Raw genomic sequence first — 27,067 nt, 5'->3', positions numbered from 1 at the left:
TACGTCATCATCGTACATCCCAGAAGAACGGTGGAATAGAAATCCTGCGTTCATCGCCGCCACGCCGCGACCTCCTTTCCTTAACCAAACAAGACCTTGGGGAGGGCAGATTTTGCGCAGAGGACCCACCATGACAGAGCAGGCTGATAGGCATCGCAGCGTTGACGACAAGCTGTCGACTTGGTATCAATGAACAGCCGGCAGTCGGGTGAAGTAAGATGGAGCGTGCTCAGTTTCCACGGGGCCCGACTGAGCCACACCTTACGGCGGCAGAGATTGACGGCACACACATAGGCTTCATGTGTCCCAACGACAATACTGCAGAAGATATAAATACGATAGAGGTGATTGGAAGAATGGCTAGGCATCCAGCCATCCTGATTTAGGTTTTCCGTGATTTCCCTAAAATCGCTCCAAGCAAATGCCGGGATGGTTCCTTTGAAAGGACACGGCCGACTTCCTTCCCTAATCCGATGGGACCGCTGACCTCGCTGTTTGGTCTCTTCCCACAAACAACCCAACCCAGCCCAACGCAACCCAAGAATGGCTAGTGAAATGCGTGAACCCCGGATGATCCCATGAACCTGCTCCCAGGAGTCCACAAGGTTGATGTGCTGGGCAACTGCCGCTAGCACCGCGAACGGAGAGTGACACGGCAGTTCGTCTTTGGGTAACTGGTTGGAATTCAAGTAGCCTCCCATGATCAATGCATCCTGCCGACCCAGGAAGAGAAGTGTGACCTTCTCGAAAAGAAAAGGAACGTTTGCGGCGGCAAACCGAACCAGATGGCGCATAGACGTCGATGATCCTGATGCTTCCAAACGTGAGAGTCGTATCTCAGGTATTCTGGAGATAGGCAACCGTATCAGTGAAGATACCGTCACGTAAGATGATCACTGACCCACTACCAGCAGGGCAAGCATGGGAAATGTGTAGCGTAAAGCCGTGCAATAACTAAAAGCTTCAACATGCACCTTCATCTACATCTACGTGGATATTCTGCAAATCACATTGAAGTGCCTGGCAGAGGGTTCATAGAACCATATTCTCAATTCTCTATTATTCCAATCTCGTATAGCGCGCGGAAAGAACGAACACCTACATCTTTCCGTACGAGCTCTGATTTCCCTTATTTTATCGTGGTTATCGTTTCTCCCTATGTAGGCCGGTTTCAACAAAATATTTTCGTATTCGAAGGAGAAAGTTGGTGATTGGAATTTCGTGAGAAGATTCCGTCACAACGAAAAACGCCTTTCTTTTAATGATGTCCAGCCCAAATCCTGTATCATTTCTGTGACACTCTCTCCCATATTTCGCGATAACACAAAAAGTGCTGCCCTTCTTTGAACTTTTTCGACGTACTCCGTCAGTCCTATCGGTAAGGATCCCACACCGGGCAGCAGTATTCTAAAAGAGGACGGACAAGTGCAGTGTAGGTAGTCTACTGAGTAGATCTGTTACATTTTCCAAGTGTCCTGCCAATAAAACGCAGTTTTTGGTTAGCCTTCCCCACAACATTTTATATGTGTTCGACTTTAAGTTGTTCGTAATTGTAATACCTAGATATTTAGTTGAATTTACGGCTTTTAGATTAGACTGATTTATCTTGTAACCGAACTTTTACGAATTCCTTTTATCACTCATGTGGATGACCGCACACTTTTCGTTATTTAGGGTCAACTGCCAATTTTAGCACCATTCAGATGTCTTTTCTAAATCGTTCTGCAATTTGTTTTGCTATTCTGATGACTTTATTAGTCGATAAATGAGAGCGTCATCTGCAAACAACCTAAGACGGCTGCTAAGGTTGTCTGCTAAATCGTTTATATAGATAAGGAACGGCAAAGGGCCTATAACACTACCTTGGGGAACGCCAGAAATCACTTCTGTTTTACTCGATGACTTTCCGTCAGTTGCTACGAACTGTGACCTCTCTGGCAGGAAATCGCAAATCCAGTTACATAACTGAGACGATATTCCATAAGCACGCAATCTCAATAAAGGCCGCTTGTGTGGTACAGTGTCAAGAGCCTTCCGGAAATCCAGAAATACGGAATCGATCTGAAATCCTTTGTCAATAGCACTCAACACTTCATGTGAATAGAGAGCTAGTTGCGTTTCACAGGAACGATGTTTTCAAAACCCATGTTGACTGTGTGTCAATAGACCGTTTTCTTCTAGGTAATAAAAAATGTTTGAAAACAATACATGTTCCAAAATCATGCTGCATATCGACGTTAACGATATGGGCCTGTAATTCAGTAGATTACTCCTACTACCTTTCTTGAATATTGGTGTGACCTGTGTAACTTTCCAGTCTTTGCAGGAGAGCAGTGTTGGCGTCCGCAGAATGTAGCATTTCATGGAGTAATGCCAGTTTATGGCGCGCGTGAATGTTATTGACATTGACGTGGGTAAGCGATAAGTCTGAAAAGCTGCCATTGCCAGGTGGGCGGGCAATGTAAACACAGACGAAGCACGGTGAGCTCCCCGCCAGACGCCCGTGGAAGGGAACATTACTGTGACAGGGGGGGAGTCGACCCGACCGCCAGGGTTCCATCACCCTGTAGACCTCCAGAACGTCCATCCTCGGCATCGACTTCGTCCACCCACGAGACAGACATCCCACGAGACCGATTCAGTGGAGCACTTTCAGAGGTGCGCCCACTGGTTGCGTCAGAAAGGGGGACAACAGCATCAGACGCAGGTTAGTGTCTTATCTGGCTAAAACAGTAGAGGAGGAACGATGTAGCTTCCAGGATAAAACTCTCCCATTTGTGTCGTACTTGTCTTCTAACAGGTGATATTTTCTACAGTTGTTTCGACAAAGGGACGTGGGCTGTCTGTGAATATTAAAGTAATATACTGATTTTGGTTTTAACATATGTACGTAGTACATCTGGTTGTTTGAAGTCACTTCCAAGTCTGAAGTTTCGAGATCATCAACTTATGGAGTTAAGCCAAGACCCCTATGACAAAAGGAAAGCAACAATGGATATCGTTAAAACATGTCCAATATATCAAATTCTTGTCGGGTTTCCAGCCGGATCAAACAGTCATTTGAGCACAATATTTCAGCGGTCCACCTGGCCGCCATCATCAGGCGAGAGCAGCGTAGCTTTTCTCATCTGATCATAGCGGCCAGGTGGACCGCTGAAATATTGTGCTAGATGACTGTTTGATCCGGCTGGAAACCCGACAAGAATTTGATATACTAATAGGCCGGGAAAGTCTACATAGTCACATGTCCAGTATTCTTGTACGCGTGATTTACGGATGAATAAAACTACCACCATCACCACCACTACTACTACTATTACCATTTCTAGACGAAGAAGTAGTAGTGGTTGTGGTGGTGGCGGTGGTAAATCATGTTAAATTGCTACTCTTCTCAATGTAATAATCGTTGCATTGTTTATTCGTAAATATTTTAATAAAAACGTTGATAGCGTGAGTGATTTTATACCGAAAATTATTTATATGGTATGAGATTTACAAAAAGGAGTCAGACAATGAAGTGGAGATTCCAGTGGATAGTGAGTCCTAGAATAGATTCGTGGTCACTTTCTGGAAGCTTTCGGTGATCATGTAAGCGCCCTCTGTTCATGCGGACGAAGTAGGCAGTTGCTGGTGCGACGGAAGTAGCACGTACTTGTAATTCTGTCGCTAATCAGTCGCGCTTGCAGGTATCAAAAACGCATTTACCATCTCCATGATAGCACTCATTCAAGTCACTAAAGCGACATTACATCCCGCTTGCGTAATAATAATGAATTGAACGATAATAATTTTTTCATTTAATCATTAGTGATGGTTTGTGAAAGCCTGCGACTGTGAAAACAATGGCTTTGTTTATAAAATTTACTTTTTCTGCAGTCGGTCGCGAATTTCTTTTACATACTTCTTGCACGAAGCGTTTCGGGAAATGATTTCTATTTTCAAGTGCGTTTCTTTGTGTATCATGGCGTTTATGCGAGACGTAATGTGACTTAAATCATTATTTTCTTGATTAGCAAGATATGAAAAGTACCCTCTGCACGAAAGAACAGTATACATACTCTGTGTCTCGTCTGTAGTGTTACCTCTGTATACTACATGTAAAATATTTTTGTGAGTGTTTGTTATTGTACATTTGCTCCTTTGAACGCGTACTGTGCACTGTAAATTGTGTAAGGGAGGAGATTAGTGTTTAACGCCCCGTCGACAGCGAGGTCGTTAGAGACGGAGCACAAGCTCGGAGTAGGGAAGGATGGGGAAGGAAACAGGCCGTGCCTTTTCAAAGGAACCATCCCGGCATTTGCCCGAAGCGATTTAGGGAAATCACGGAAAACCTAAATCGGACGCGGGTTTGAACCGTCGTCCTCCCGAACGCGAGTCCAGCGTCTAACCACTGCGTTACCTCCCTCAGTTGTAAATTGTGTAACGGAGGCTTAATATGTGTAAGTTTGTCCACAAATGTATACAAGAAAATCATAAGTAAAGCCTTTTTCCAAATTCGCCATTAACTATAGATAAAGATCCACCATTAATTACAAGATTGCATGTGTTTCATGCTACAGTAAGGCACCAGAATAATGCAGCGCCTCGCGCATAGCGAACTTCTCGCATAAATGCCATCAAAAATATTCAAATGTATGAGAATTCCTAAGGGACCAAACTGCTGAGGTCATCGGCCCTAGACTTACACACTACATAAACTAACTTATGCTAAGAACAACACACACACCCATGCTCGACGGAGGACTCGAACCTCCGGCGGGAGGGGCCGCGCAATATGTGACATGACGCCTCAAACCGCGCGGCCACGCCCTGCCGCTAAATGTCATCATATACAAAAAGACGCACTTGAAAGTGGAAATCATTTCCCTAAAAGCATCGAGCAAGAAACAAATAAAAAAATCGTTACTGGCAAAACAAAAAGTTATCTTATAAACAAACCTATTAATACAAAAAGGGGGCTCTCACACGCTCTGTAGTTGTTATGCAATAATATTTTGTCAATACATTGCGCGAAAGTGTACGGCCAAGAACGGAACAACATTATTGCGCAATATTTACACCAGCAAAAAAAGTAAATTAGAACTCTGCCATCGTAGCGAACACGTTAGCGCCTGATGATGTATAACCCGCATATATGGGACTGTAGTCACTACGTTAAGAAAAGAAAACCTAGATGAGGTGACGATGGGTGAAAATGTGGCTTGAAAAGTATTCTACACACGGCCATACTAACATGCTACGAGAACTTTTAGCAAAGTCAGCTGACTATCGGAATTGTTTAAGGATGAACGAGAAATCTTTCAGGGAATTGGTGAATTTCGTTACAATTTACGTACACAGAAAAGCTATTGTTCACATACTCATCGAATTTCACTTTCTGCAATGCTGGAAGCGACCTATAAATCTGACAAGGGTAAGATACTTTACTGTAGAGTAGCGGTAGCTAATGCTGTTGTGTATTTGTGTAATAAATAATTCAAGCACCTGAATCGAACAAATTAGCAGGTGAAGTGTTATTTCCCGGCACTTAAACACTTTTGTCGAATGATTCTACTGCTAGTTACTGAATAACTATTAAATATGTATTCAAACTACCTCCTGCCTCCCAATGCACTTCATCAAATGCTTCCCTTTACCTGTCTTTAATATCCACAAGGCGTCACTGTATCTGTTTGAACATTAACACACAGTCAACACGGATTTAGAAAACATAGTTCTTGTGAAACGCAGTATCTGTCTGAACATTAACACACAGTCAACACGGATTTAGAAAACATAGTTCTTGTGAAACGCAACTAGCTCTTTAGTAACATGAAGGGTTGAATGTATTGACAAGGGATTTCAAATTGATTCCGTATTTCTAGGTTTCCAAAAAGCTTTTGACACTGTACCACACAAGCGGCTCGTAGTGAAATTGTGTGCTTATGGAATATCCTCTCAGTTATGTGACTTGATTCATGATTTCCTCTCAGAGAGGTCACAGTTCGTAGTAACTGACGCAAAGTCATGGAGTAAAACAATCGCGCGGAGTGGCCGCGCGGTTTAGGGCGCCATAAACGGACTGCGCGGCCCCTCCCGCCGGAGGTTCGAGTCCTCCCTCGGGCATGGGTGTGAGTGATGTTCTTAGCATAAGTTAGTCTAAGCACTGTGTGACGTCAGAAGTTTGGTCCCTTAGGAATTCACACAAATTTGAACAGTAGAACATGTGATCTCTGACGTTTCTCAATACGCCGGCCGCGGTGGCCGTGCGGTTCTAGGCGCTCAAGTCCGGAGCCGCGCTGCTGCTACGGTCGCAGGTTCGAATCCTGCCTCGGGCATGGGTGTGTGTGATGTCCTTAGGTTAGTTAGGTTTAAGTAGTTCTAAGTTCTAGGGGACTGATGACCACAGCAGTTGAGTCCCATAGTGCTCAGAGCCATTTTTGAACGTTTCTCAAGGTAGTATTATAGGCCCTTTGCTGTTCCTTATCTATATAAACTATTTGAGAGACAACCTGAGCAGCCGTCTTAGGTTGTTTGCAAATGATGCTGTTATTTATCGATTAGCAAAGTCGTCAGAAGATCAAAACAAATTGCAAAACGACTTAGAAAATGTATCTGTATGGTGCAAAAGTTGTCAGTAGACTCTAAATAACGAGAAGTGTGAGGTCATTCACATGAGTGCTAAAAGGAATCCTTTAAGCTTCGGTTACACGATAAATGTCAAGTCTAAAGACCGAAATTCAATTAAACACCTAGGAATTAGAATTGCGAACAACTTAAATTGGAAGGAGCACATAGAAAATGTCGTGGGGAAGGCTAACAAAACACTTCATTTCATTGGCAGGACACTTAGGAAATGTAACAGATCTGTTAAAAAGACTTACCAAATAGGATTGACGGAGTAGATCGACAAAGTTCAAAGAAGGGCAGCAGGTTTTGTATTTTGCGAATAAGGGGAGAGAGTGTCGCCGAAATGACACAGGATTTGGGGTGGATATAATTAAAACAAAGGCGTTTTTCGTTGCAGCACGAAATTTCAATTATCAGTTTTTTCCTTGAATGCGTAAATATTTTGTTGACGCCGGCCTGCACAGGGAGAAACAATCGTCATCGTAAAATAAGGGAAATCAAAGAGCTCACACGGAAAGACACAGGTGTACGTTTTATCCCCGCTGCACGATATTGGAGTAAGAGTGAATTACTGCGAAGGTGGTTTGATGAAGCTTGTGCCAGGCACTTAAGGGTTATTTGTAGAGTATTTATGTAGATGTAGATGTAGAGGTAGATATAGATGCAGATGTAAACGTTAACAAATCGCAAAGTCTCAGCAGCAACTGTCGTGCATTGCACAACATCGCCCTTACACGCTACAAAACATTGCGCAATACAATGAGCGAGCGTGGTTACTTTTAAAGCTCTACAGTCTCCTTTGACATTCTGCACAAATCGTCAATACTGCTCTGAGACGGTTAATATTATTCCGCAATACTCAGTACTGCGCCATAAATATTGAGCTTGTGTGGGTCCCTTTAATATCGACTGCCGGACGACGCACACAAACCTTCCTCGTGAATCAGCGTCTACGGGTCGGGCGAAAGTCCCCGTACCCCTGTAACCCCTGTTTAGTAGCAAATGTTATTACAGGAGTTGGTAGCTATGTTACGTCTTATCAATTATTGGAATTCATGTTTTCATGTTTTCACAGTCGCAGTCGAGTTTTAATTTGTAACCACGACAGGTGTGAGCGGACATGGTTACACTACCGAAGAGCGCTTAGTGATAAGTATGTAGGTGCATGAACGACAACATACGGGGCAGACAATGTGACATATTGTGGGAGCATTCCAGGAATGATTTAATTAGGCTCCACCGCGAAAGGCAACACTTCTGGATAGGTTGGTTGGTTGGTTTTGGGGAAGGAGACCAGACAGCGAGATCATCGGTCTCATCGGATTAGGGAAGGAAGTCGGCCGTGCCCTTTCAAAGGAACCATCCCGGCATTTGCCTTGAGCGATTTAGGGAAATCACGGAAAACCTAAATCAGGATGGCCGAACGCGGGATTGGACCGTCGTCCTCCCGAATGCGAGTCCAGTGTCTAACCACTGCGCCACCTCGCTTCTGGATAGGAAAGACGTGCTTTTGCTCTTGGGAGAGTTTAAGACAGGCCGCGGAGTGGTAGGAAGAAGACACAAGAAAAAAGAAGTGTGTACTTCTATTGAACAGTCTCCTATGAAATCTACATGTAAACATGCTCGGTGTACCGAGATCACATGAAAAAGAGCCTTTACTTCAGACCTTTTCGACCGACGTTGGTGAACGAGTTATCGGTTACAGACCGGAATGAGCGCGTTTTAGCGTGCTATGCTTTGTTCACTCATTCGCGAAATGCAGTGAACCGTGCCAAGGCTATGTCTCGGATGAATGGGCCATTTATGGCAGCTCACGGGCTAAAAATATAGCCATTTGCTCCAAAGAGTATCCTCATTACACAGTAGAGTTAAAAAGGAACCCGAACCACCCTCACGTAATGGTATGCGCGGTGATGACATTACATCGTCTCCCTGGACCGTACATTTTTGAAGCGAGGTTCAATGGGCACATTATTTTTGTACACATGTTACATCTACATCTACATCCATACTCCGCAAGGCACCTGGCCGTGTGTGGCGGAGGGTACTTTGAGTACCTCTATCGGCTCTCCCTTCTAGCCCAGTCTCGTATTGTTCGTGGAAAGGATTGTCGGTATGCCTCTGTGTGGGCTCTAATCTCTCTGATTTTATCCTCATGGTCTCTTCGCGAGATATACGTAGGAGGGAGCAATATACTGCTTGACTCCTTGGTGAGGGTATGTTCTCGAAACTTCAAGAAAAGCCCGTACCGAGCTACTGAGCGTCTCTCCTGCAGAGTCTTCCACTGGAGTTTATCTATCATCTCCGTAACGCTTTCGCGATTACTAAATGATCCTGTAACGAAGCGCGCTGCTCTCCGTTGGATCTTCTCTATCTCTTCTATCAACCCTATCCGGTACGGATCCCACAATGGTGAGCACCATTCAAGCAGTGGGCGAACAAGTGTACTGTAACCTACTTCCTTTGTTTTCGGATTGCATTTCCTTAGGATTCTTCCAATGAATCCCAGTCTGGCATCTGCTTTACCGACGATCAACTTTATATGATCATTCCATTTTAAATCACTCCTAATGCCTACTCCCAGATGATTTATGGAATTAACTGCTTCCAGTTGCTGACCTGCTATATTGTAGCTAAATGATAAGGGATCTATCTTTCTATGTATTCGCAGCACATTACACTTGTCTACATTGAGATTCAATTGCCATTCCCTGCACCATGCGTCAATTCGCTGCAGATCCTCCTGCATTTCAGTACAATTTTCCATTGTTACAACCTCTCGATATACCACAGCATCATCCGCAAAAAGCCTCAGTGAACTTCCGATGTTATCCACAAGGTCATTTACGTATATTGTGAATAGCAACGGTCCTACGACACTCCCCTGCGGCACACCTGAAATCACTCTTATTTCGGAAGACTTCTCTCCACTGCGAATGACATGCTGCGTTCTGTTATCAAGGAACTCTTCAATCCAATCACACAATTGGTCTGATAGTCCATATGCTCTTACTTTGTACATTAAACGACTGTGGGGAACTGTATCGAACGCCTTGCGGAATTCAAAGAAACACGGCATCTACCTGGGAACCCGTGTCTATGGCTCTCTGAGTCTCGGGACGAATAGCGCGAGCTGGGTTTCACACGATCGTCTTTTTCGAAACTCATGCTGATTCCTACAGAGTAGATTTCTAGTCTCCAGAAAAGTCATTATACTCGAACATAATACGTGTTCCAAAATTCTACAACTGATCGACGTTAGAGATACAGGTCTATAGTTCTGCACATCTGTTCGACGCCCCTTCTTGAAAACGGGGATGACCTGTGCCCTTTTCCAATCCTTTGGAACGCTACGCTCTTCTAGAGACCTACGGTACACCGCTGCAAGAAGGGGGCCAAGTTTCTTCGCGTACTCTGTGTAAAATCGAACTGGTATCCCATCAGGTCCCCGGGCCTTTCCTCTTTTGAGCATGGTTAGCACCCCAGCTTGAAGAAAGCGCCCTCACAGAACGCATGTGGTTGCACCAAGACGGAGCGCCTTCCCACTGTGTTCTTGCAGTCGGCGAGTTCCTATATGAACACTTTCCGGGACGGTGGGTAGGTCGTGGTTCATCAGAAACACCAGCTCTCTTGAAATAGCCACCAAGATGTCCTGATCTCATTACATCTGACAACCAGTTACGGGGAATCATTAATGCGCTTGTATCTGCACATCGTTTACGCTACAAAAGAAGAACTGGGCAGTGCGGTTGAAGATGCATTTCGTACAAGAACAATGGACGTGCTCATAAATATGTCAAGAAGAACATGGAGTCATATGGAAATGTGTCTGCGGCATGACGAGGAACATACCGACATATACATAAGTATGCACTTGTACTAAAACAAATCTAATCACATGCTGATCGTTGCAGAGAAGATACAGCAACAGCCACTTTTTACAATGCTATTTATTCACATAGACAGCGTCGTCACCAGTTGCTAGCCGACAGGTTCATCATCAAACGGCTTGTTCATATAAAGATACATTTCTGTTGTAGTTTACACCGGTTTCCACTTTTTAATACCATCTGTAGTGAAAATGACTTAGGGTAGTGGTGCCCTGCAACCAAAAAGTGACTTGAGGAACTGTCTATTTAACTGTAATTGCCCCTCATTACTGTTTTGAACGATGTAAACAAATTATGAAAGTGAAAATGTTTTAGTTACGTCGAAAATTTCGCGCCATTTTGTTACAATGTTGACTGCTTGTTCACGGTAAATGATGACAGCCAAAACAGTTGCAGGATAAAGATTTATTAACTGTTTTGGCTGTCATCATTTACCGTGAAGAATTTCAACAGTTGCTGTTTCAGACGTGTTTAAAATCTTGACTGCTTGTATTCACGCAGTTAGAGAAGACTATATGCAGCAATTTTTTGACACATATGAACTACACACGTAGTGTAAAGCACCACTCACACACACCAAAAAGGTTTTGCCACATGGAAGGAAGTATACAAAGATCGCCATGTCACAACCATAATGTTTCATTACTTAAAATTTATGTTACACGAGAACTGCTTACAGTTAAGATAAACAAATAAAGAAGCTAGTTTGTTAGAAAATGTTACTGTCATGTAAATATTATGGTATACACTGGATGCAAAGTAAATAATGCTTCCAGCGTGTACCATAATATTCGTGTCATGTCACTCTACTAACATTTTATAACAAACTGGCTTCTTTATTTGTTATCGTAACTGTAAGAAGTTCTCGTGTAATATAAACTTTAAGCAATGAAACATTTTTGGTTTGTAAGTTTCTAGCGTGACGTTCTTGCATACATCGAAACATCTCTGACAAAGAAATTCTTTGCCATTTTTAAAGTTGTGATATCGCCATCTTTGTGAACATTCTTCCATGTGTCTAAACCTTTTGGTGAGTGTGAGTGGTGCCTCACATTATGTGTGTACATATATATCAAAAAAATGCTGCGTATAGTTTTCGGTACTGCATTAACACAAGCAGTCAGCATTCCAACGTTATGGTGCAGAATTTTTGACATAAGTAACTAAAACGTTTTCACTTTCGTGATCTGTTTACTTCGCCCGAAATCGTTATGAGGGACAGTTGTTGGTTGTAGGGCACCATTACCCCAAGAAATTTTCACTACAAGGGGGAGTAGAATGTAAGCTACAACAAAAATGTATCTTAACGTGAACACGCCGGCTGATGATGAACCGTTCGAAACCGATACCGAGTGAAGTGACGCAGTAGTTAGCACACTGGACTCGCATTCACGAGAACGACAGTTCAAACCCACGTCCGGCTACTCAGACTTAGGTTTTCCGTGATTTCCCCAAATCGCTATCGGCAAATGCCTGGATGGTTCTTTTGAAACGGCACGGCCGACTTCCTTCCCCATCCTTTACACATTCCAAGCTTGTGCTTCGTCTCTAATGACCTCGATGTCGTCGGGACCTTAAACCCAATCTTCTCCCCTTCCTTCTTCGAAACCAGTAGCTGCAGTATTTATGTGAATAAATAGCATTATTAAAAGTGTTTGCTGTTTTTTTTTTTTCTCTCTGCAAGAATCAGCCTGTATTTTGAACGCAGCCACTGTCTCAAAATGTCAGTTCTCGACAAAATAGCACTAAAATCAAATCGATTAATTTTCGATGCTGGAGGGTATCGGGACATCAGGTCTACCTTGTATTAATGAAAACTGTATCAAAATCCCTACAATAGCTTATGCGATTAGCCGTCAAATGGTTCAAATGGCTCTGAGCATTATGGGACTTAACATCTATGGTCATCAGTCCCCTAGAACTTAGAACTACTTGAACCTAACTAACCTAGGGACAGCACACAACACCCAGCCATCACGAGGCAGAGAAAATCCCTGACCCCGCCGGGAATCGAACCCGGGAACCCGGGCATGGGAAGTGCGAACGCTACCGCACGACCACGAGATGCGGGCGATTAGCCGTCACATACAGGCAAAAAACGCAGCTAGGGACTGCAGTTTATAAGTGTCCGCAAGTTGTTATTACGGCAGAGATATCGGCGGCAGAGTGCAGCAGTACTCATTTGCTGCGGAACACGGCGGTCAGCGAGCAAGAACTCCAGGGGACTCGGTGTTCCTCCAGAATAGACTCGGAGGCGACGGGGGCGTCGGCGTCTATTTCCAGCAGACAGGAATGCGCCGCGCGCACTGCAAGGCGAGCTGCGTCTGGGGGTGGTAGGGGAGGGGAGGGGTGCCCCCCGCTGCCCCCACCCTGCCGCCTCCAGCCGCGCCCACCGCGCCGCTCCAGACCTGTGGCTGCACCGAGCGGCCCATTCAGTTGAGCCCCGCCGGCGCAGCACAGAACGGACTGCAGCTGCAGACAGCTTTATACCACAGCACCATGGTGGACTTTGTGACCGCGTTCTGCGTCCTCGCGGCGCTGGTAGCTGTCGCGCTCGCTGCTGTCTACAGGTGAGTCCTACTGACACAATGACGTCATCTGTGCCGCACTGCGGGGAAGGAGCCTGGGCAGAAGGCACCGAGGTCTCTGGTTCGATTCCCGGTAACATCGATAACGTGCCAATTAAATATAACAGCTTTCAACAGTAAGTAAATATACCGGAGAGAGAGCTGTAGTGGACAAGGCAACTAAACACGTGGTGGAGGGAACTTTATTGCAAATATCCGTTCCGCATGGTGGAGCGAGGTTACCACCAGTATCAGCTTTCTAAATTTACCAAACAGCGTCTCCTGAAAACGTCAGATTTCTGACAACAACACCTATTTCACATCACAGAGCATATCTGATACACTGTTGGGCTAGAGTTTGATAGAACCGCACCCCCCACCCCCTTAGCGAATCTTGATTGTGGTGATAGGACGATCTCCGAAGCGTACATCACACTTCCTAGGTTATCTCCGCCTCGGTAGCTGCGCGTACGCGGCCAATTGCAAACCGAAGGGGCTTGGCTTCGGTTCCCGGACGGGTCGAAATTTACTCCACTCGAGGTCTAGGTGTTGTCCTTACGATCTTATGGTCATAATTGACAATGGACTGTTGAGATAGCAGCATGGGTATGTCCCGGAGACGAATAAATTGAAATAAAAACGTGTAAGGTAGTGTGGCATCCGACAATTTGGTTCTCAGTTGCAAAATCCAACGAAAGAGATTCCGATATAAAAGATTAGGTAACAAAGCATCTGTAGCATAAGATAATGTGTACATTCGTGCTATCTTTAACTCATTCAACCAGATTTAATGCACTTTTCGTTAGGGAAACTAAAATTGCAGGGTTAATTAACAAAATCTATTTTATATGATAGTCAAGTCATTAACTTAAATTTTATTGCACGTTATGTACGTACAGCGCCCATAAACTACGAAAATGCGAGAGGGCCACTACGTAACTTCTACTCACTATAGTATGTGGTATACTTGCCCGGATAGTCGGCTTTTTCAGAAGACGGGAAGAGGAGCGTGACCCGTATTGAATGCGCTTCGAGGGTTGACGACAGGCTGATGAGACGGTTTCTCACACACTGGGCTAGTACCCACGCTCCGCCTAAGGTACACGCTACACAAACATTTAAAAAACGTTCTCACATTTGCACATAGAGATTCCTCAATACACCGACAGATGGGTCGCTCTGATTCCGTTCTGGGGGGGGGGGGGGGGGGAAGGGGGGCGGTTTGAATAGTGATGTGATGAGCTTATATGTTTGGTCCCCTTAAACACGTCCTCAGAGACAGAAGTATGTGCTACACCGACTTGTAACAAACCTAGCTTCCAAGGTGGAGGAATGAAGATTAGGTTTTAACGTGCCTTTGACGACGGTGTCATTGCACACGGAACTCAAGGCGAAAAAGGAAATCAGGGAAATCTTTGTGAGATGAACCATCCCGCTACCCGCCTCAAGCATTCTTGGGAAATCACAGGAAACTTAAATGACGATGGTCGATTAGCCGAGCGGTCTAATGGGCTGCAGTCATCGACTGTGCGGGTGGTCCCAGCGGAGGTTCGAGTCCTCCCTCGGGCATGGGTGTGTGTGTTTGTTCTTAGGATAATTTAGATTAAGTAGTGTGTAAGCTTAGGGACTGATGACTTTCGCAGTTAAGTCCCATAAAATTTCACACACATTTGAACATTTTTGAGGATGGTCGAACGAGGATTTGAATTGCCGCGCTGCAGAATGAGAGTCCAGTGTCTTAATCGTTGATCCACCTAATTCGGTAAATACTTAGGCGTTTTGTGGTAGACCGTCTTGATAAGGTCCCTAAATGCTCTAGCATATGTCGTACCAGATTCTTCTATAAACTACCCTTAAAAGACACTTCGATTCGTTCAGAACACTCCCATCGAAATTCACGACTCTCTTTTACTTCCACTGCAACTAAGTTCACGAGCACGCGTCTCTTCACGTTGCTTTGTGATAATAATCCTGGAAATTTAAACGACGTGATTTGCTGCAGGTAGTTGTCACTTACGTTGCAACCGGACACTTTCTGCTTCTTTCTCGTGCTCGTGGATATTATAGTCTATTGCACTTATTCATTTGAATGAGAATTGCCCTTCACTTTCTGGTTATTTCACGTGCTCGTGGATATTATATTGCACTTATTCATTTGAATGAGACTTGCCCTTCAGTACACTAAGATCGCCGTCTGTAAGACCGGAACGAATCGTCCGCTCTGTAATAAAGTGTGCGTTGTTTTGTAACTTCCTGGCAGATGAAAACTGTGTGCCGAACTTAACTCCTTCCTTCCTTCCATACGTGTTAGCCTTGAAAGCTGTGTGGGCTTCTGTGGAGTTTCGAGAGTAGGAGAGAGGTACCGGTAAAAGTAGGGCTGTTTGTCGTGCACGGATACCTCAATCGGGATGATCATTATCCGGAGGCAAGCAAATTTCCAGATTCCGATTCACTGTTTTAATACGCCAGGAAGTTTCGCTATCCAAGCCTTCCGTATTAACTCCGGCTTCGTTATTTTCCTGTCGAGAACAGCGTAGTCGATGAAAAAGCTGAAAATGCTGCTGGATCCAGCTAGAAAATAGTTTGTTTTATCAACCCCGCTCCCTGCCCCTATCCCCTCCCCTCTATAGCTGAAGTTTCTAAAGCCAGCTGCTCCCCCCCCCCCCCCCTCCCGCCAGTATTCACCAATTGATAGACCGATCAACAAATTGGATGTTTGTAGGGCTTTTTGGCTGACCGAGCTACGGATTTATCATACCAGGCGGTCGGTTGGGTATGATCACCCAACCCCCACCCTATTTGCCCAACAAAACGTGCCGTCTGTAGCAGTGTCGTGCTGACCGCCAGTCAACAATTCCGTCATTTCTCTTTGAGCAGGAGATTAAACGCTGTTCAAATATGGCTAAGATGAAGGAGTGTCAGGCGGACAGAACTTTGATGACAGGCATTATGCAGAAGTTCGAAGACTGCAGATCTTTGTGGAACACATAGTGCGAGGAGTATAGGAGTAGAGGTGCAAGAAATGAAGCACTTAACGAATCCTTAATGGTTTCATGTGGTACACAGGCAGTAAAAGAGATATATATTTTTATGGATAAGTGTCCGACGACTCTGTATCTTGGCTTTTAGGTTTTATTTCCGACAGATATTGGAAATGAAATCTATAAAACGACACACAGACAAATGGTGCAAATGGCTCTGAGCACTATGGGACTTAACATCTGAGGTCATCAGTCCCCTAGAACTTAGAACTACTTAAACCTAACTAACCTAAGGACATCACACACATCCATGCCCGAGGCAGGATTCGAACCTTCGACCGTAGCGGTCGCGCGGTTCCAGATTGTAGCGCCTAGAACCGCTCGGCCACCCTGGCTGGCACACACAGACAGATTAGGTTTTAGATTTCATTTCCGATACGGAATACAGGCATTTGATTGAGTTTTATTCATAAAATACTTGCCTCGTTGTTAGAAGTCTATCGCCACGCATTGTGCTATGAGGAAAGTGTAGGACATTTTTATAGTTCTAACAGTTACAAACTTTTCTGATGAATCTGTTGCTGCATTTGTTGCCTGATGTGGGACACCACAATTTGTTGTCTTCCTTCTTGTAATCTGATACAAGTTTCTTAAACTTATAAGGAAAATCCTTTATGTATCATACATAAATAAAATCATAAAGTTTTCACTATCCTCGGGCAACTATAAATCACGATGCAGGTTTCGGGAATAATTTTATACAATAATTGTGGGAATACAACTGCAATGAGTTTGAGGCACTTGCAAATTCTTCCAGCGGCAAGAAGGCGTAATGTAGCAAAACAGCCTCTCCCCGCAGCGTACAGCCTCTTACAGCTATAGTTCTTTCTTGATTAATGTGGTCGGATGGCGTTCAGCAGTTCCGAAAAGCGTATTTCATCCGTTCTTAAATAAATCCAAAAATCAGCTGCTCCCAGCCTCTTAAGTAACAGAGCGTAACTGATTTTCTTTCTTTGCACGAGTCGTTTCTTTCTCCACAGCTTTCTCTCGGCTTTTTTTTTTTTTTTTTTTTTGCATATATAGTTTTTAAAACCACGAAGGCAAATCTCAATTTTTTGCATCCGTGTACTATTAAGTGGCATCGCCTAAAACTTAATCTGAGTGAAAGTAAGATAATTAGCAGTCGGTGGTAGGAACAGGGTGGAGCTGTAATCGCTCAGTGCAGTTGGTCGGGCAGCGAGTAGGCCGCCACGAAATTCGGGCGGCCGTTAAATTGGTGCATGTGTAGAACCGCTGACGTGGGAGAGGACGCAGTCTGACCTCAGGAGAGCAGGAGCGTCGTCAGCACACGGGACGAGCTGGTTAACGTGATTTGCGGTCTCAGCGCTCTCAAGCGGCCGTTGTCGGATTTATTTACCTAGCAAACCATACAGAACGAGCGTATAACAGCTGCGTTAACTCTGTTACCGGTTTTCGAAGAATAGCGGAACACAACATAATGTCTACGTACGCTACACTACACTGCACTACATAATGCTGCTGAACGATCTGGGATACTAGTAGAAGTTATTCGTAAACTCAGCTGTATTTTCAAACCACTTTCGGTTTTATATGGCTAAGGTATAGTATTTATCGTTAATTTGTGGATGCGTAATATCAATTTTTCTCGATGTTGTATTGACTATCAACACTCTAAAATGAAGTACTTCATCAGACATTTCAAGATCGAGATTCGTTTCGTAATTTCACTCGTATAGAAGAGGAGCTTTTTCCGTAGCTGCTTACCATCATTTAAAACTATATTTACTAGCAAGACACAAATTTTACAGGGAGCTTCATAATACCCAAAACATTGTGTGTGTAGCTTGTGTTTTCTTTCAGAAACAGACTGGCAGTAACGTCAAGATTTCTGGCCACTGAGGAAACATTCCAGTCGTTAGCACTCGCATTTTAAGACAATATTTCTATTAAATAAATAACAAAGATCCAGAATCTTTAAGAAAACATAGGTGAAAAAAATTTGGATGTAGGTGGACCTGTTACCTTTCTTTCCACAACTCTCAGCTCACGGCGCTTTTAACTGAGCCACAGCTTCGACATCGCAGCCGCTTCTGCAACTGTGGTATACACTGTCTAAATACTGTATCTACAGATGTCATTATATGATATTTAATATGGGAACTAAAGAAAAAGACGAGCTTTTGATAGAGCTTCACTGAATCGTAGCACTGAAATGGCATACATTCGTAGCACCCTAGTTGTAACACTACGAACATCAACTACAGGGAGCCTGTAGCTACCGACATGCAATCTCCTGTCATTTTATTATAACAAATAGTAGCTAAAACGACGCATTTTCTATAGATCCTGAATTTTCTGATGGTTTGAAACCGCTAATACTCATACCATGTACTCTGTGATAAATAAAATCCACCAAATACCATGTTTAACGCCATACAACATGGCGGCTCCTTTCTTCTACTTGTAACGTAAAAACATGTTGCATACCAGTGCCGACGTTCCTCTCCGTGAGACAAAAATCTGACATGCCACATCCTTTTTTCTCACATTATGCCTTTGTAGTGGAACATGGAATTTCATGCTGAGACGTCACCTGCTCCTCGCCCACGCTCCTTTTCACATCCCATGAGAAGATGGCTTGAGTCAGTTTTGTTCGTTGGAATTCGACTCTGGGGTACTCGGTTCGAGCTCTTGTGGGAGAAGAATTTTTTTATCTCCAGTATCTAGCTGGCAATGGGAGTAACGACTGTGGATCAAGAATCACGATCGCCTGACTTGTCACTGAAGTCGTCGATCAGATTCCAAACTTCAGCACAGTGTCTTGAAGGGAAAGAACATGTGACAGTGTTGATGGTGACAGGTCTATCGGATTGCGATATTAAGCTCGGCGGGACCCTTATTGCTGATACGCCATGTGCTGGCATCGTGTTTCACCATGTCTCTTATGATCCAACCACTGCTGCTAAGCTGTAGAAACAATTACCACTGTCATCGAAACAATAAAGAGGTGTCTTGAACCAACCGATAACGGTTGTCGGCTTTCTGTTTCTACATGATTACTGTGCAATTCGCCCTTAAGTGCTTGACAGAGGGTTAATAGAACCACTATGAGGTCATTTGTCGACCGTTTCAAAATGTTCAAATGTGTGTGAGTTCCTAAGGTACCAAACTGCTGAGGTCGTCGGTCCCTAGACTTACACACTCCTTAAAGTAACTTACGCTAAGAACCACACACACACACACACACACACACACACACACACACACACACACACACGCCCGAGGGAGGACTCGAACCTCTGGCTGGAGGGGCCGCGCAATCCATGACATGGCGCCTCAAGCCGCGCGGTCACAACGGGCGGCTGCCGACCGTTTCACTCTCCCGTTGCACATGGGAAAAATGTGCACCCAACTCGTTCCATGTGAGGTCTGATATATGTATTTTGTCGCGGTGGTTATTTCTCCGTAAGTAGGCGCCAGTCAAGGCATTCGAAGGATAAAGATTTGACCAGTGTCGTAATTATGTCGTGTGACGTCACACATGCGCAAACGCACTAGCACAGGAACCTAACAATATTTAATTGGATTCAGTATTAGTTTAGTAATTCAGGTTGTGGTGATAGACTGATTTGTAGTGCAGGCCGAGGTGTAAGCTCGGTTCGAATGTGACTGTTTGATTGTTTCGAAGTCAAGAAATGTGAATATGAAGCCTTAGTTGTGACATTCTGATCTGTGGCGTAGTCCGATGTCTAGATTAGATTGGAAGCTGACAGCCTGGCTGTGAGGTAGCGGAGCCTACGAATCTTATGCCACGAGAAGAGGTAATATTCTTGTTATGGCGCACATTGGAATTGATGAGTGTTTCGAATGGTTCATATGGCTCTGAGGACTATGGGATTTAACATCTGAGGTCATCAGTCCCCTAGACTTAGAACTACTTAAACCTAACTAACCTAAGGACATCCATGCCCGAGGCAGGATTCGAACCTGCGACCGTAGCAGCAGGGCCGTTCCGGACTGAAGCGCCTAGAACCGCTCGGTCACAATGGCCGGCGAGTGTTTCGTGCCCGTCTTTCTATGACGGGACATGTCGGCAGGTAGAATACTTCCAGACACGGTAGCACGCTTAACACTGGATAACGTGCCGGAGAAAGGTGACTGTAAATCATATCCACCAGTGCGCAATTCCTACATCTGGTCACCATATTGATAACGTTTGTGGTTGCTGTCATGGGGTATAAAAAGTTTTACTTGCGTGAACGTTGAGCTATCGTCGTTCAGTTGAAAAGAATGCAGTTGATTTGCTCTCCGATCTTTGTCCAGACCTTAGTGTGTGTGTCTCTCTTCTACGTAATGAGCTAGTCGTCACGCTAGTTTGCATAATAAGCTTTTGTTTCTGCGTTGATACAAATTGATGTTATGTGAATGCAAAGTCGAACAGAAATTTTACTCGGCCAGAATAGCACAGTTAAATGTGGGATACGGCTGTTGAGCTAGCTCGTTTGTTAAGGATGGGTAACTTATGTCAGTCGAGAAGAAAAACACATAGCTTTGCCGAAGAGTGGAAGTCTGTTATGAAGAACGGGAATCTCATTCATATGGTTCTATGACAGCAGATTGACTGTGTATTCATTTTGAGTAATACGCTGAAGAATGTCGTCGTTCTATAAATCTTTTTCTGTACAGCCGTGTCCCCAGTTATGAAAGTTCTGGATAGGGGGTTTTGCAAGCCGAACTGGGATCACAACGCTTAACTTCTGTTGTTTCGTAGGCTATATGCCACAGGCTTTATAAAGCTAGTATCCACCTCATCATTTCTTACAACCATGATAGTTCAGCGACGGACTGTAAGCACAAGAATCCCTGTGGAGTTCGGGTGCAGCAGGGCGGTATCGAATTTACGTTCACGAAACCATAAGTAACTTATAAAAGTAAGGGTCGGGAAAAGGTTGTGCGTAATTGAGTTTGAAATCGAATCATGTGTTATCATTTTTGACCATTACGCACAGTGTTCTACTCTGAAGTTGATAGCGATAGGAAAGCTGTCAATATCGATCAACACAGATTTGTATCGATTTACCTAATGCTACCAAACATCTCGCCGAAAGGCTTACAGTGCACATGTAGTGCTGGTAGATTAGATCTACGTGTGCGGGCAGGGAGCTGGGTTCATGCCCCGCCCCAACACACAGTTTGAATTTGCTAAAGTGTTTCACGCCTCTATTAATTTTTAAAAAAACTTTCGATAACATTTCGAAACACTTGGAATGACTGGAATTGTCTAACTTAGAAATAGAGCTTAAAAATTACTGAGGAGCGCTTGTGGAGCAGAGCGTGTTTGTGGTGATGTCACTACTTGTAAGAGGTGATGACAGACTGCCGGCCACTTCGTTATGCGGGCAAACAGGCGTACACCTGCTCGGCTGCGCTAGGCGTGGCGTCGCTGGGTATGTATATGGCTACCCTCCAGTGGGCACAGCTGACTCAAGGCAAGGGGCTCGCCACGGGTTGGTCGCACCACTCGCCTCCTAACCTCCTTGTGCGATATTAGTCTGTCAATGCAACGACGGAAAGCTAACTCCCAGTACGTACTATTATTGCACCAAGTACGAGGCAAGAGGAGGTAACAGTTCGATACATCTTTACTCGGCGAATCACTGTGAAGTGTGTGGCAAAGGGTACTTTTTGTTATGGAATATATTAATATATTAGAGGTTCTCCCGTTGCATGTAAGGGCGGAGCGTGGGGAGGACGCCTCTGTGCAAGCTGTTACACATAGGGAACTGAAACCTGTCAGACCATAAAGTTCCAGACCGATGTTTATCGTAGTTTGTGGAGATGTAAATCACATAAATGAGATATTAAATGATCAGACTTCCATTCCATTCGGAACTGATGTCCGCCATCGTCGGTATGAGGTGTGACGCCCATGAGCGTGGAAGCAAACACTTTCCGAATGTGATCTTCAGGAAATTCTTGCCATTCGCCTAAATATATTCTGTCTCGATTCGTAAAGATAGCTAACTGGAGCTTGGTAAGAAAGCAAACGTCTTCCCAATGCATCCCAGACATGCTCTGTGTGTGACAAATCAGTGGACCGACAAGGCCAGTCAAGGATCCGTACGTTCTTCAAAGCATTTGTGGTGTGAACTGCAGTATGGGGCCTCGCATTAGCCCGCTGGAAGATGCTATTTTTTATCCTCATCATGTACAAGACAATTTACCTGTCTTGCCACATATTCACATACTAGCGGGCATTCAGCCTCCATTTAACAATTACGAAATCAGTGCTGTTGTGTTAGTTAATGTTCCTCACACCACGATTCCAGGAGGCGCAGAGATGTGGATCTCACGAATCACAAATTCCACTGATCACCAGGCCGACTGCGGACACGTTGGCGTCGAACTGACCGTCACAAACAGAAGCGAGACTCGGAGCTGAACGCCACAGAATGCCACTGGCTTCCAGTTGAGGTCTGCTCTGCACCGTGCCAGCGTCTGTTGTCTCTGATACGGGGTCAGTAGCAAGCGACGTATGGCAACTCGATGTCGCAACCCTGGTTCTAGTACTCTACAGCCGACGGTTCGTGAGCACACCTTGCCTGTAATCTCTGTCATGATTTCAGAATCGTACGATCTTCTCGCGGTGGAGTCCTTCAAAAAGGAATCCTGTCTACTCTTCCTGTCACACTGTTGCCCTGGGTCTGCCTCGTCACCACTCGTTCTGTAGAAATTGCACTACAGCTATCTGCCTTTGCGACCTGTCGGTACGATGCTCCTGTGTCTCGCGTGCCAATAACTGGATCTTTTTCAAAGTCTGAAGGATGGCGACAACGTGCACTTGCACATCCTATAACCATGCTGTGTAGCGATCTCCGCCAGAAAAGTTCGGTAAATCAGATGCGCGCAAAAGATGCACCGTTCGTAATCTGCACAAATGGCTTTCTTCTGTTGTGAAAATAAGGATGAAATTTTAGTTAGCGTATTCGAAAGGCACCGACCTAGGCGGTATCCCAATTCACTCCGCAGCGGACTGCGAGGTGCGCTGTGAAGCCATGTGTTTACAAAATCGTTACACGATTTCAATGAGATTGCCTGGAGGAGTCTTTTCAGAATGGCAAATTGAGTCTGATCTCCAAGCAGGTCACTTACATTTCCTGATGAAACCGCCTGTCGCGACTCTGCAGCCGCGTCTAAGTACACTGTAAGACAAAAACAGGAAAGAATTATCCAAGTTACACAGAAACCGGTAGATGAGATGTACATGTGCTGACATACAAATTAGTCCAATGCCAGAAAAATTACATAATTAATTGAAGAGGAAGAGTTTCTCAAATTGAGCAAGTCAGTAAAGCGTTGGCCTACCTCTGTCCCTTGTGCAAGCAGTTACTTGGCTTGCGATTCATTGTTTAGAGTTGTTGGACGTCCTGCTGAAGGATATCGTGCCAAATTCTGTCCAGTTGGCGCATTAGGTCGTCAAAACCCGAGATGATTGGAGGGTCCTGCTCCAGGCTGGAGACGCCGCACATAGCGGTGGGATACCAACCTCACTATATCTCCCCATACGGCCCGACAAGCAGGACTGACGGTCTATGGTGTCATGTCTTACCACAGCAGGATCTCTTTGGTTGTTGTCTGCTACATCCTTGCAGCACAGCGGTACGTCGACGAAATTCTACGATCAGTTTCCTTGCCCTTCATGGAAAGCAATCCTTGGCTTCCATTTCTGAAAGATAATGCGCCCCCCCTCCCCCCCATCCTGTCCGCACATACGAGAGTTTGTACTGTTTGTTTTGTGCTTACCAAACCCTACGTTGGCCAGCAAGGCTGCCGGATTTGTCCCCAATTAAGAAGATTTAAAGCATTACGGGGAGGGCCCTCCGACCATCTCGGGATCTTGACGGTCTAACGCACCACTTGAGCAGACTTAGGTATGGTGTCCCTCAGGAAGACTTCCAACAACTCTACCAATCAAGGTCAAGCCGAATAATTGCTTGCACAAGGGTCAGAGGTGGACCAACCCGTTATTGACTTTATGAATTTGTGAAGCTCCTTCCAGTGAAAAAAATCATTAATTTTTTCTGAAACTGTAATTGTTTGTTTATCTGTACATGTACGTCACATCTACCGATTTCCAGCCCATTCGGACAATTCTTTGGTGGTCCATCTTTTGTCTTAGAGTATAGGGGGCCTCTGTAGGTCACTCAGACACGACGTTTTCAGTGCCCTATATCTTTCCACATTCACACTCTGTAATGGTCCTTTGCCGGCCGGAGTGGCCGAGCGGTTCTAGGCACTACAGTCTGGAACGCGCTACCGCTACGGTCGCAGGTTCGAATCCTGCCTCGGGCATGGATGTGTGTGATGTCCTTAGGTTAGTTAGGTTTAAGTAGCTCTAAGTTCTAGGGGACTGATGACTTCAGAAGTTAAGTCCCATAGTGCTCAGAGCCATTTGAATTTTGTGATGGTCCTTTCCACTTCCTGCAGACATAAGCAGGACAAGGCTCATGAACGGTTAAGAAGTGCATCAACCCTCTTGTTGGCTTTATATGTTTGATTTTTAGACGACCTTCCACATTTGGGAAAGTTCATAAACCCTCCTTCTAGTGTTATCATGAGTTAGGCCCATTCTTTTTATTGTGCACTTGACATCCGAGAATGTTACGAACAGTTGTTTTTTTTAGTGGCCAATAATTGGCTGTTTGATGTCATCTAGTTAAATACAGGGGGAACGAGCCCAAGATGATCAGCACACTGGTAGGAGACGTGCAGTGTGCACCTGTTGATCGTAGAAGAATAGCAATTCGACGACGTCCGAAGCGCCATGAACTGCCATTACGACGTTCATTGTTGCTGCTTTCTTTGATGAGACAGCAGAGAAAGGTCGACAGCACTGGACACATGAATGGCACTACTGGTTCTGTGTACGGTATCAGGAAGGATCCATCACAGTGTGGAGGCTACAAGAAGGAAGAATATTGCCAGACTGCATTCATCATCGTCGTATGCGACCATCACCTGGCGTGATGGGACAGCGAGACACTGGGTACGCTATACGATCGCCTGTTGTTCGCTTAGCCTGTTCTATGGACAGCAGCCGTTACACTTCTGACGTGTTAATGCCGGTGGCTCTGCCGTATCTTGGAGTTCTGTGCCGTTGTCTTTCAATAAGATAGCGGCGGACGTAATTTTGTCCGTGATGCCCTGACCTATGTCGACAGAGAGGGTGTCGGGCTGTAGCCGTGGCCAGGTCTTTCTCGAGATCTCTCACCCACTAAAAACATCTGAGCATGGGTTGTAGAGATACTTGCTTTCACCACTCGCCAGGCACTACGACTGACGATCTCTGTCGAACATTTGAAACAGACTGTAATGACGTTGCTAGTATATCTTCACCTAAGTTCATCTGGACTCGATTCACAACCGAGGACAGTGGTTCAAACCAACGTCCGGCCACCCTGATTCAGGTTTTCCGTGATTTCCCTAAAGGCTTCAGGCAAATGCCGAAATGGTTCCTTTGAAAGAGCATGGCTAATTTCCTTCCCCATCCTTCCCTAATCCGCGTGTGTGCTCCGTCTCTAATGATTTTGTTGTCGATTGGACGTTAAACACCAATCTCCTCCTCCTCCTCCTCTCCCTTCTCCTCCTCGATTCACAACCACGTTAAGAACCATTGCTGGTGCCAGAAGTGGTAGCTCTGTGTATGAAATTTTGCCCCCTGTATACTCCCAAATCACGTACAAATTTAATAATTCATTGTTCCGACTGTACTTGCGCTGCAAGTAAAAGTGCCATGAAACGGACATTTTGAACGTACCGTTTCGGTTGTGCGCATCTCCTTGAAAACGCTTTTAAACGAATGTCTTCTACCTCTGTACGTGCACTGTTATGGCGGAATGAGTGCACAGTGTCTGTTCCCTTCCTCCGCAACCAGACCGGAAGACTGCCGAGCCTACATACATTTCCCCGCTTCCGGAGCGCTGCCAGTGGCTTCGTCATGCTGGCCTTGAGTAGTGAATCACACAGTTTTAAGGATGGATTTGCATCCCTGTGACACATACGTACTCGAGACAAGCATGGTTTAGTTTTACCTAAGATGTGGGGGGGGGGGGGGGGGGGAGGAGCGGAGGGGGTTGGCTCAAATGGCTCTGAGCACTATGGGACTCAACTGCTGAGGTCATTAGTCCCCTAGAACTTAGAACTAGTTAAACCTAACTAACCTAAGGACATCACAAACATCCATGCCCGAGGCAGGATTCGAACCTGCGACCGTAGCGGTCTTGCGGTTCCAGACTGCAGCGCCTTTAACCGCACGGCCACTTCGGCCGGCTACCCGCGGAGGGGGTTCCTGCGTGACAATTTAGGGATGTTCATAAGTCATATACTTCGATTTGCGCCCACCAGATAAGTTGCTTAACTTCCTGTCAGATTAAAACTGTGCGCCGGATCTGGACTCGAACCTACGACCTTTACCTTTCACGGGCAGGTGCTCTACAGACAGCGATCCAAGCACCACTGACGATCTGCCCTCGTAGCTTTAATTCTGCCAATACCTCACCACCTACCTCCCAAACTTCACGGAAGTCCTACTGTATACGTTGCGCTACTAGCATCGCTGAAATAAAGGATATTGCGGAGACTAGGCCGTAGTTGTAGGAGGACATAGCTGGGAATGGAGTGAGACCGGGTTGTAGACTATTCCTGATGTTACTCAGTCTGTATAGTATGCAAGCAGTAAAGGAAACCAGGGAGAAATTGGAAAGTGAATTACTGGTGCACCGATTATTAATGGTACAAGTCAATTACCAAATCCACCAATTATAATAGGTATTACTATCAAGAAAAAAATACGAAGTTTATCGACAACATTGTAATTTTCTCAGAGTCGGCAAAGGACTCTGAAGAGCAATTGAATTGAATGGATAGTTTCTTGAAAAGAGGTTGTGAGAGTATTGGAATGTAGCAGAATTGAATCCGGCGATAAATAATGTAAATGTCG

The 27,067-nt window shown here is 45.0% G+C and overlaps 1 protein-coding gene across 1 annotated transcript in view; it reads left to right on the top strand.

The window, feature by feature from the left end:
• Nucleotides 1-12,841: 12,841 nt before the first annotated feature.
• The window catches only part of LOC124606296 (cytochrome P450 3A8-like), a 262,940-nt gene continuing 248,714 nt past the window's right edge, over nucleotides 12,842-27,067 (top strand). The window contains exon 1 of the mRNA XM_047138281.1: nucleotides 12,842-13,069. Within this exon, the coding sequence (XP_046994237.1) occupies nucleotides 12,999-13,069 (71 nt within the window). The 5' untranslated portion in view covers nucleotides 12,842-12,998. The remainder of the gene's footprint in view (nucleotides 13,070-27,067) is intronic.

The sequence above is a fragment of the Schistocerca americana genome, chromosome 1 (assembly GCF_021461395.2).
Source record: "Schistocerca americana isolate TAMUIC-IGC-003095 chromosome 1, iqSchAmer2.1, whole genome shotgun sequence".
In the NCBI taxonomy this organism is placed as follows: Eukaryota; Metazoa; Arthropoda; class Insecta; order Orthoptera; family Acrididae; genus Schistocerca; species Schistocerca americana.
This window is presented reverse-complemented; position numbering and strand designations above follow the sequence as displayed.